The sequence below is a fragment of the Bombina bombina genome, chromosome 3 (genome assembly GCF_027579735.1).
Source record: "Bombina bombina isolate aBomBom1 chromosome 3, aBomBom1.pri, whole genome shotgun sequence".
In the NCBI taxonomy this organism is placed as follows: domain Eukaryota; kingdom Metazoa; phylum Chordata; class Amphibia; order Anura; family Bombinatoridae; genus Bombina; species Bombina bombina.
This window is the reverse complement of record NC_069501.1, coordinates 275,187,157-275,199,381: the sequence shown is the minus strand read 5'-3', so window position 1 is coordinate 275,199,381 and position 12,225 is coordinate 275,187,157. Positions and strand designations below refer to the sequence as shown.

At 38.0% G+C, this 12,225-nt stretch overlaps 1 protein-coding gene across 1 annotated transcript in view; it reads left to right on the top strand.

The window, feature by feature from the left end:
- HIP1 (huntingtin interacting protein 1) overlaps positions 1 to 12,225 on the top strand; it is a 199,677-nt gene that overhangs the window by 17,246 nt on the left and 170,206 nt on the right. Inside the window, 1 exon segment of the mRNA XM_053706297.1 lies at positions 8,212 to 8,275. Coding sequence (XP_053562272.1) covers positions 8,212 to 8,275 — 64 coding nt within the window.

Genomic DNA, 12,225 nt, shown 5'->3' with positions numbered 1-12,225 from the left:
CATAGATTTTTTTTATTAGAGGGGGCCAACATTTGTGAACATTAGTGGGACTGGGGTAAATGTAGACACACTTAATTTTTTTGCCCTTTGAGCCAGAGCTGCAATTTCCACAAATAGTTTTCCCGGCTGCTTTTGCTTGTTTGTACTTTGCTCCTCCCCTGCCCAATTTGTTGTGGGCGTGCCGTTGGGCTTGCGAAGTTGCGCTGCTTGCCAAAACCTGCCTGCCTATCTGAGCTCACTACTCAGTGACATGTGGAGCATTGGAGTCACTCACTGCTGTGCTGTCTCTCTAAACGGGAACCGGGAAATCGTGAGAGGCATGCCTGGCACCTGATCGCATGACTGTCTGACACAGTCTCTAAAGTGAAGGAGCCACGTATGATGCCCACCATACCGGTAAGGTTACGGTACACTAAGTGCACACTGAAGAGGTAGGAGGGGAGGGCGGACGGGGGTCTGGGGGTGGGCAGAGTGCAGAGGTGATTGGCCATAAGAAGCGGTAGGCACGCGGTCCGGGGCTGTGCACTGACAGATTTGAAACAGAGTCAGAGAGCAGAATTTTCATAGTTTGCGCGCCTAAACCTTTTCTTTAGTGATTTATTTTTAGAGTGCACTGTTTATCTTTTATTTGATGCTCTGCTGAGCCAGGGAGCAGCTCTAGGCATGAGCTTTATAATTAATGTAGTGCAGTTTACATATTTTGTATGTGTGTGTGTCTGAGTGTTTCTGTGTGTGTGTGTCTGAGTGTTTCTGTGTGTGTGTCTGAGTATTTCTGTGTGTGTGAGTCTAAGTGTTTCTGTGTGTGTGTGCCTGAGTGTTTCTGTGTGTGTGTGCCTGAGTGTTTTTGTGTGTGTGCCTGAGTGTTTTTGTGTGTGTGTCTGAGTGTTTTTGTGTGTGTCAGAGTGTTTTATGTGTGTCAGAGTGTGTTTGTGTGTGTCTGAGTGTTTTTGTTTGTGTGTTTAAGTGTGTTTCCGAGTGTTTGTGTGTGCATCTGAGTGTGTTTTTGAGTGTGTCTGGGTGTGTGTGTCTGTCTGAGTGTTTGTATGTGTGTGTACCTGGGTTTTTGTGTTTGTGTGTGTGTCTGCTTTCTGGGGGGTGGGTGACACCATAACTTACCGCAACGGGTGACACCAACCCTAGTGACGCAACTGCCCCCTACTCTATTAATCATTGGCTGTTCAGGAAGTGCACAGGATTGCATGTAGTGTGTGTTTAATACCTGCACATAGTTAGCAGTAAGCTTTTGTTTAATATTAAAATACATCAATGAATTAGATTGTTTTATTATTGCAGTAGAATGCCCTTATAAATGATATATTTGATGATAGTAATAACATAGCCTGTGTTTGTAGAGATAAACTACATGCAGGGCACCTTCCTGAAAAGGCTCTTAGAAATGAATCCAGGATAAAATCCGGGGCTGATACATGGGATCCTGCCAGCTGCTAGGTACAGAACCAGAGCTGAGCTCACGATTAGGAGTGGTGCTTCCTGTCTGGCACGGGACAGTTTCTCATTGCAGACTAAAAATAGACCCTCTAAAAACACACACCCAGGGCTCAACTCAATTTGTACTTTTTACAGTCAGTTACTATCCAAATTATTCTTACAGTGATTTAATATTTCTGTAAAAAAACGAATTAATTGAATTAACCCACCATGTTAAAAGCACACGTTAGAGACACTTGCATCTTGATTTAGAGAACACATAAAATTGATAAAACATAACAGAGACTTGCAAAGATGTTATAGACGGGAAAACATAACTGTGTAAAATATCAGCTGATTTCTTACTGCGACAGAATAAAATGTCATACTCAGAACAAACTGAGAGTTCAATAAGATTCCAAAAAATCTCCCCAGTGAGGCAAATATTGCCAGACTGTATAGATTACACATGTGCTGCATTTTATCAAGTGCTGAACCTAAAATGGTCCATCTCCCAAGCTTACATTCCTTTACTTTCAACTTGTAATATGCATGCTATTTTTGTTGCACGCACAGAACTGAGAAATACCGCATATCTCTCTCGCAATACAGCTAGAGCACCACTTGTAATCTAGCCCTAGCTATTTTATATTAACAGTGTTTTATGCCTCTTTAAATAAAGGAACAACATTTAAATGGGGCCCTTCTGGGCATCCATAAGGATTTACATTAATTAGAAAAAAGCATAGTGAGTAGTAAATCATCTAACATGTCTAAAGGCCCATGCGAGTCCCCAGAGATGTTCCTCGCCATCAGTTGCGGATCTAAGGAGTGCTGGATTTAGAGAAGGTACAAATGTAGAATATGATGACCCCTCCCCCAGTAGTGCCATGCTCCAGCCTTGGTACGTAACTTTACATCAGTCTTTGTTAGCACCCTCAGTCGCTTACGTCCAAAGCCACCCCTGATGTCCATACTTGCTAAAGAAACAGTTGCTGCTTGGTCCTCTCAGACTTCATTAATTAGCGGCCTTGTTGGAGAATTCGCATTTACTTGCCATCGGATTTATCTGATGATGGCGGGATATATTACATGTAGATGCAAAACAATAAAAGACAAACTCACAATATATTCACACCAAGACGAGAATAAGTTAATCACACTTTGTAAATTGTGGTTTCAGTTGTTTTTTAGTTTAAAGAGAGAACTTTTAACATAACTGTGTGCTCAGTCATCAATTCTGAAGGGAGAACTAGTGTGAGCCCATTTGAGGCTTATTTTATTCATTAGTAAATAAGGGGATGGAGGGGTAGGGATGTTTTCCTACAATCTTGTCTCTATATACAATCGGGATGACCATAGAGAATATACAATCGGGATGACCATAGAGAATATACAATCGGGATGACTATAGAGAATATACAATCGGGATGACTATAGAGAATATACAATTGGGATAACCATAGAGAATATACAATTGGGGTGACTATGGAGAATATACAACCAGGGTGACCATAGAGAATGTGGACAAGTGCCTTTGAACAATCTATAATTTTGTCTTGAAAGATTTTCAGAGAAGTAATACTGTTTTATGAATTTTACCTGTTTATATAATTTGCTTAGCTTTAGCGACTTCCCCCCCTATTTTATGTGATGGCAAACAAAAGCAATGTGCTTTGAGACTTACTGACCTAGAATCTAAGTGCATATGCTAGTTCTGGTCTTGTTTGGTCACCCACTAGGAGGGGAAGGTATTTGAGCTAAGTGACCTTTTCATACTGTGAATATAGAGCAGAGCTCAGCAATATTCTGCATCATCAGTGCCGTAATCTAATACAGCTTTTTACTTAAACTTGAAAAGTAGATGTCTTAAAGAGACATTCTAATGCTAAAATCAAATGTTCTAATTTGCAAGGACATATCATTTTTGCATTAGTGCTCAGTAAAGGGGTTAAATCACTTGCTAAAGTACCACCTGTAAGCTGCAACACAGGACACAGTTGGTGGTTGAAAGATACGTGCTTATGCTGCTTCTAATTGGTTTACAGGCTATCTTCTGCTCAGAAGTAGCAATGTTTTGCAGCTCCCAGGCTTTAACAATGTGGTTAACCCTTTAGTGCAAATTTACATTATCTAACAAATGGGATTTTTGAATGAGTGTCCCTTTAGGTTCTCAAGAGTTCTAAACAGGTCATGATTTGGATAAAGCTCAACTGTATTTTTTATTTAACATTAAAGGCCTGCTTGCTCTGAAAACATGTATCAGAGACAAGTGTACATTATTCAACGTTTGAAAGCTAATAAAAGTTGCAGTATTCCTATTTGAATACTGTGCATTAGCTGTTATTTGATAATGTTGATTTCATGTATTTTGGATACAAATAATCAATTGTGCATATCTTATCTTATTTTGAGGAATGAAGTAATGCTCTATACAGAAGCTGTGCGTAGGTGACCAAAACAGGAACAAGAACTGCTTTTATTTTATAGTGTCAGTTTACTGGTCTATAGAGTGGTCTGGAGAACAGACCTCAAATACCGTGTCACATTATCCCATAATGGGACTTTACTGTTCTGCTGTTATAATAATGTAAGAAGATTTGCAATATTATTTACCTCCTCAGGCTGTTTCATAGTGGTAAAGATAAAAAAAGATAAGGAAGCACAAACAAGTGAAATAGGCTGCTCTGCTGTATATTTTAACACAGTTTGGAGAAAATATGCATTAAAGGGACATGATACCGAAATGTTGAACCACTTGCAATTGATGCAGCTTAGCTTTAAAAAAACGGACTAGAAAACATCTCAATGTTAAAAAGGAAGATAATTTACCTCAAAATTTCCCCAGAAGCCACATTACATTTTAAAGGGACTTTAAGAAGTCAATCAGGCTGCTAGTCCCGGGACTTGCAGGAGAGTATGTATCTGGCATGTGCAGGAACAGGCATGTTCCCTTCTCAGTTTAAGGAAGTTTACTATGAAATCTCATGAGGTTTCAGTGAAATTTCATGAGATCACAGTACAGCAAAGCCTGATCTCAGCACTGCTGATTCTGATTGGCTGTTTTTTTTTTACCCCCCAATACGCAGCCGTCAGTAGTAGAAGGATAAATGTTCATTGAGCAATTACTATTGTGAGCTGAAGAAAATTTGGGGTAAAATATCTTCCTTTTTTTACAGATGTTCAGGTGATATTTTTTGTCAGCTTTTTACAGTTATGCTGCATCACTTTCAAGAGCTTCAGCATATGGGTATAATGTCCCTGTTAAAAAAACAAAAATCCAAGATCAGCACCATGTGTCCATATACTGCATCTATTGTGATGCTACTATGATTGGTTATTGGTTTTTATGGTATTATGATTGGTACAAATGCATTTGGCATCTACTTGTCTGTCAATCAAGCTTGTGTACGGAGTATGCATACAGTACCTGTCAGTGACTCTGTATGTGCCATGATTAGCACTGGGGTGCATTCTTTGATGTACATAATACTGAGTGCATTAAATGTGTATATATTACTGAGTGCATTAAATGTCTATGTTTAATATTACAGAGGTTATGTAATTTTCTTTAAAGTGATAATGAAGTCCAATTGAGTTATATTATGAAATTTGTTTTATTCTCTTGGTATCCTTTGCTGAAGTGTTATTCTAGGTAGGCTGATAGGAGCTCAGGCATATGCAAATCCTATAGCAGCAACATTTTCAACAATGTGTAACACTTCTATAAACACTGCTGCCAGATGGCTATAGACACATGCATGCTCCTGAGCTCACTTTAGATTACTCTTTAACAGAGGATACCAAGAGAACTAAGAACAATTGATAATAGAAGTAAATTGGAAAATTTGTTTAAAATTGCATACTCTAGTTTACTTAAAGGGACATGAAACCCCAAATTTTCCTTTTTTGATTCAGATGTAAAAAAGGTCCCGGTTTACTTAAATTATCACATTTTTTCGTTGTCATATTATTCTTTGTTGACGAGATACCTAGGTAGACAGCGTGCACATGTTTGGAGCACTATAAGTTCTGCCATCTAGTGCTCTTCAAATGTATAACATTTTTGCAAAAACAGCAACCATATAGTGCCGCAGACACGTGCATATTCCTGAGCTTACCTCCCTGCTTTTCAAAAATGGACACTAAGAGAACGAAGAAAATTTGATAATAGAATTAAATTTGAAAGTTGTTTAACATTACATGCTCTATCTGAATCGTGAAAGAAAAATGTTGGGTTTAATGTCCCTTTAAAGGGACAGTCTAGTCAAAGTTAAACTTTCATGATTAAGATTGGGTATGCAATTTTAAACAACTTTCCAATTTACTTTTATCATTAAATTTGCTTCACTCTCTTGCTATTCATTGTGGAAAGCTAAACCTCGGTAGGTTCAAATGCTAATTTCTAACAGTTGAACTCTTCTTATCTCATTTTGACAGTTTTTCACAGTTAGACACTGCTAGTTAATGTGTCTCATATAGATAACTAGATAACATTATTCTCACTCCCATGGAGTTATTTATGAGTTAGCACTGATTGTCTAAACTGCATGTCTGTCAAAAGAACTGAGATAAGGGGGCAGTCTGCAGAGGCTTAGATACAAGGTTATCACAGAGGTAAAAAGTATATTAATATAACCGTGTTGGTTATGCAAAACTGGGGAATGGGTAATAAAGGGATTGTCTATATAATTTTTAAACAATAACAATTCTGGAGTAGACTGTTCCATTAAGCTTAAATGTTAGCTTTACTGTCCCTTTAAGTAATTTGTTTGTTTCGTCTAAAAGGCAGCATTTCTAAATATGTTGCAAATTTGTAAAATGGATGTTCCTGAAATGAGAATTTTTATGCTTGTTGGGCATCATTCTCCACAAATAAACTTGTTGGGAGTTTTGCTTATCACCCTTTCAGCTTCTGTCCCATTACGCTGCATTTGCGCCTTTACGGGTGCTCGTTAAATAACCAGCCATTACAAGTGACTGATTAATGCTCCCTCGAGCTCAAGCTTTCACTTAGCATTCAGCGCAATTAAGCAGAGGTCAGACCATTGGTTAAATAAAAAAAAGTTGCCCCAATTGCCCCCCAAATAAAGAAGACAGTTATTTAAAATGAAATAAATATATAAGCATCTTTATATTTTATTTATTTTTTTAAAACTGCACAAAGCAGTTATAAGGGGTTAAAGTGCGGGATGTGGGGTGTTTTGAAAAAAAAAAGGCACTGAAAGTGCTTTTACATTGACGTCTATGGGGCAGGGATGGGCGAATGTTTACATAATCGAATCTTAATAAGAACGAATATTCTTAAAAATTCTATAATCAAATGTTATTTACAGCTTTCGAATGTCACTTTCGATTTTGAATGTTCATAAATAGATTGAATGATCACATTCAAAATTTTGAATGTAACATTCGATTTAACAAATACTATTCATAAGTTCAATAATTCATATGGTAGGCAATTTAGAAAATTGGTACATAATAGATACAAATCCATCAATTTTTCAAATTTTTTGAAATTTTTGCATAATTTGAATATATCATTTAAAGAAAGCATTAGAAATACTATTACAAATATATAAATTCAAATTTTTCGAATTCGAATATTTCATAATTTAAATCGAATTTTACATTTAAAGAAAGCATTAGAAATACTATTAGATTAAACTAATATTAGAATGTTGTTCAAACATTCGAAATTTGAAACGAGCGATCAAATGTGTTAAAATTTGTTTCATTTTTAGAATGTTTGCGAAACATTCATCCATTTCTACTATGGGGGACGGTGTTTATATATACAGTATATATATTAGACATGTGCATGGCGAAAAAATTCGGTTAGATTCTGATTTTTTCGAATTTCGGTTTGGAGCGATTCGAATTCGGAAAAATTTGAATCAATTCGGTTTGAATTTGTTTCGAATTCATTCGGATTCGAATAAATTCGGTTCGGATTTGTTTCGGATTCATTCGGATTCGAATAAATTCGGCTGGATACGGTTCGATTCGGTTCGGAAATTAGGTGGGATTAGACTAGTATTATGTACTGTACATTAGGTGTAACCTATAGCAGAGTGATATAACCTAATATACTGTACAATACTAGTGTAAAATCCATGGCCATCCGAATCTACCGAATAAATCCGAATAAATCCGAAGTTATTCGGATTTATTCGGTAGATTCGGCACTATTTTAATTCAGAGATTCGGTTCGATCCGAATCTCCGAATTTGCTGAATTTTCCGAATTTCCGAATCAAACCAAACCGAATCGCACATGTCTAATATATATATGTATATGCTTATATACTTATAAATGTATGTGTTAATATGTGTATATCCACATACAAACAAATTCATATATATGTATATATTCATATATGTTTTTATTTTGCTGCTCAATACTGCGTGATTGCCCCCTGCGCTGGGCTAGGTGGATTTCCGTGTCTGACGGCATGAGAACGAGGCTCACATTGGAGCATATAGAAGCACACTCTCATGAGCTTCCAGGCATTGTGAACGCAAGGTCGCGTTTGTATTGCGCTTGACTTTTAGTACCAGTGCACGTACATTTACGTAAATATCAGGCGCTCCACTCTAATCTAGGCTATTATATTTAGGAGCCAGAAAAAAAATATTATGATATGCAACCAGATTTTCAGTATTTCTGCACCTAGAAATGTTAAGAAACCTGGTAATTGGTGTCACACAGAGACTCAGCACTGCGAGGTATTTACTGTATTCCAAGCAGATCTTCACAATGCACTTCTGTTTTCTCTTTCAGACTGTGAGTATAAACAAAGCCATCAACACTCAAGAAGCAGCGGTGAAGGAAAAGCATGCAAGAAATATCCTTTCAAAAAAGCAAGCAGGAGATGCGTCAGCACACAGCAAAGGTGTTAAGTTGGAATGTTTTGTGGCGAGGGCCATAATTAAAAAGATGCAGCACCATACAGAAGGTAGTGGCAGAATTCTATGTTAAAGGGATATGAAACCCATCATTTTTCTTTTGTGAATCAGATAAAGCAGCCTATTTATTATGGTGCGAGCAGACATGATCCAACATAGGGGGTCATGTCCTCTGCACATCGATAAATGCCGACAGCATACACTGTCGGCATTTATCATTGCACCAGTATTTCTTGTGAACTGTTGGTGCAATGCCACCCCCAGCAGATTCGCAGCCAATCGGCCGCTAGCAGGGGGATGTCAATCGAATACGATCGGGTTGATTTCTGTCCGCAGCCTCAGAGCAGGCAGACAGGTTATGGAGCAGCTGTCTTTAGACCGCTGCTTCATAACTTCTGTTTCCGGGAGTCTGAAGGCTCGCCGTAAACACGGGGCATCCATACGGAGCTTGATAAATATTCCCCAAAGAATACAATTGTAAACACCTTTCCAATTTACTTCTATTGTCAATTTTGCTTCATTCTTTTGGTGTCATTATTGAAGGAGCAGCAATGCATTACTGGGAACTAGCTGAATTCATTGGTAAGCCAATGGCATGAGGCATATATGTGCAGCTACAAATTAGCACCTAGCTCTGACCTTCTGAACCTAACTAGGTACACTTTTGAGTGAAGGATACCGAGAGAACAAAGTAAATTAGCTAATAGAATTAAATTGGTAAGTTGTTTTGAAACTGAATGCTCTATCTGAATCATGATGGAAACATTTTGGGTTTCATGTCTCTTTAAGAGGAAGGGGTGGTATGGAACATCAGAAAGTAAAACTCATTAATATTGATGCCTTTAAAGGGTAGATCCACCAGCCAAGATAGGTTTGGATACAGTCAAGTCCAAAATAAACTTTCATGATTCAAATAGGGCATGTCATTTTAAACAACTTTCCAATGTACTTTTATCACCAATTTTGCTTTGTTCTCTTGGTTTTCTTAGTTGAAAGCTAAACCTAGGTAAGCTCATATGCTAACTTCTTAGACCTTGAAGGCCGCCTCTAATCGGAATGCATTTTGAGAGTTTTTCATCACTAGAGGGCGTTAGTTCATGTGTGTCATATAGATAACATTGAGCTCATGCACGTGAAGTTACCTAGGAGTAAGCACTGATTGGCTAAAATGCAAGTCTGTGAAAAGAACTGAAATAAGGGGGCAGTTTGCAGAGTCAAAGATACAAGGTAATTACAGAGGTAAAACGTATTATTATAACTAATCTTTTTAAACAACAAAAATTCTGGTATTGACTGTCCCTTTAAAGTCTTGTTTTACTTATTAATAAAACAACTTTAAAAGGAATTGAGAAGGAAGTTGCTCACTTAGTAGTTAGTACAATCTATGCCTCATGATGTAGCTGAATTACTATGTAAAGATGGGAGCAGTGTTTTCTTTAACCCTTTTGAAACCAGTGGGTCCATGAAAATAATAGAAAAACAGTAATGCTTTATAACAGATAATAAAAACTATGTTGTAGCCCTCACTTTGTGTCTCACAATAAAGCAATACTATGAACAAGATACCAAGGCTACTCTCTTCCCCATCACAAGGTTATTGTCTCTACCTCATCATAAGACCATTCGTTAACCCCTTCACTCTCTAAACCACTTCAAGGTGGCACTCATTAATCTTTCGTAGGGATGGTGTCTCTTTTAAGAGATATGCCCTCTTCTTTTTCTATTTTTCCAAGTGTCCCTCTCTGGAATGGTGGCTAACAATAATCCTCTAGCATAAAGCCTCAATGCATTTAGATTTGCACTATACAGTATATGTCCTGCATTGTAGCTTCACTCACAGACAAAAGAGAAGCCAAACGTGTTTGTTCTTCAGTAACTTGACTGATAGTTTAATAATACCATTATAAACTAGCAGGAAGACTTAAAATATCATTGTAATTAAGGAGTTAATGGTAACATTGTAATGACACATTACAATGTTTGCGAAGTCAAATAATTCTGCTTTATTTTACCATGTGAACATTACATTTAAGAAACAGTAAAGTCAAAATTTAACTTTAACGATTTAAAACTAGATTACATGTGGCGCCCTAACTATTGCGAGCGAGCGACATTAGCTTTTTGCGCACAGCATTTTATGCTTGTCAGGTTAACATTGAAAATTACAGTTACACTCATATAAATTATTCACATAAATATTAAAAAAGGGCTCAAAGGTATAAGGTATATGACACGGGGTTTGATTGCAAAGGCCTATAAATAGAAATACAAATCTGTCCAAGGTCATCTTCGCTGATGAGTCCAGTTTTCAGCTTTGCCCAACACCTGGTGTTCAAGTGCCCTAGCGGCATGAAACGCGTCTGATGCGGAGGGTTGAGGCTCTCTCACTGTTGCCATTTTTCTATGTTTGCTTTTACGGTGCCTAGCAAGTGCCTTCTATGTTTTTAAAGGATGCAATGAAATTCTGAACTTTTTACCCGATTCCGGTCTTCACTGTGTGCCAGGATTCTACTATTTTTTGTGGCTGTTGCACGCCCACTCAGGGGCGCTTCTGTGTACCGCGTCACATGAACCGGAAGTGATACAATCTGGATCATTCTCACCATTGTGTCGGTCACAAAGACACGCTGCAGAGAGGAATAGGCTGGAGTATCCTACCCGCTCCCTTGTTCCTGTCATCTAAGGGTTAGACAGAGAACTGGAGAAGCCTACAAGCCACAGGGTCTCACATCCACTGTGAAATTTGATTATCAGTGATGGATTGGTGGTAATTCAGCAAGGCTAGAATCGGGCAGATTTATCTTTGTAAAGGTCGCATGAATGAAGCAACATACAAGGTTATCCTGGAAGAAAACTTGCTTCCTTCTGCTCTGACAATGTTTTCCAACTCTGAGGATTGGTTTTTCCAGCAGGACAATGCTCCATGCCACACAATCAGGCCAATCAAGGTATGGATGGAGGACCACCATATCAAGACCCTGTCATGGCCAGCCCAATCTCTACACCTGAACACATTGAAAAGTTTTGGAATGTGATCAAGAAGAAGATGGATGGTCACGAGACATCAAACAAAGACAAGCTGCTTGAATTTTTGCGCCAGGATTGGCATAAAGTTATCCAACAGCAATGTGAAAGACTGGTGGAGAGCATGCCAAGATGCATGAAAGCTGTGATTGAAAATCAGGGTTATTCCACCAAGGGCTCCATGTACTAAGCCGTCAATTCATCCGTCATTTTAGACGCGGATAAACTCGCCGTTACTCGCCGCGGGCAAAATGGTGTCCGCTGTCACTATGTACTAATAATCCCCCAATAAATAGACAAGTCTAGCCCGCCGCGAGCAGTGGCGGATTATTGATAAATTTGACGCCTCGCTCGCCGCGACTAAGCTGATGTACTTAACTTTCAGTTGAATTGTCTGGCCAATTATTAACACGTGACATGCAAGGTGTCACGAACATCATAGTAGTCGCGGGAATAGAATTTTGCTCCTATAAAAGTTCAACTTATCTAAACAACTTTATTATTGTTCAAAATTTTTTGAAGAGTGATAACAGAGCGTTATTTTTGTAATATTTATTTACAATTTGGATATGGCTTCATCTGGATCTGATAATATATAAATATTAATATAAAAATAATTATAAAGATTGACAACTATACAATACAAATTTAAAATATAGATTACTCTTTAATTACAGTCGACAAATTTGGCGCAATTTATGTACATGGAAATGAGAGACAAATTAGACGCCAGTTATGCTGTACAATGCTGATATTACTGCCTTTTATATATGTCTAGACTGGCGTCTAGATTGACTTTCCTATTGTTTTGTACCTTGCCCGCCACCTAAAAGGTGGCGAGGCAAAAATAACGAGGTGGGAGCGG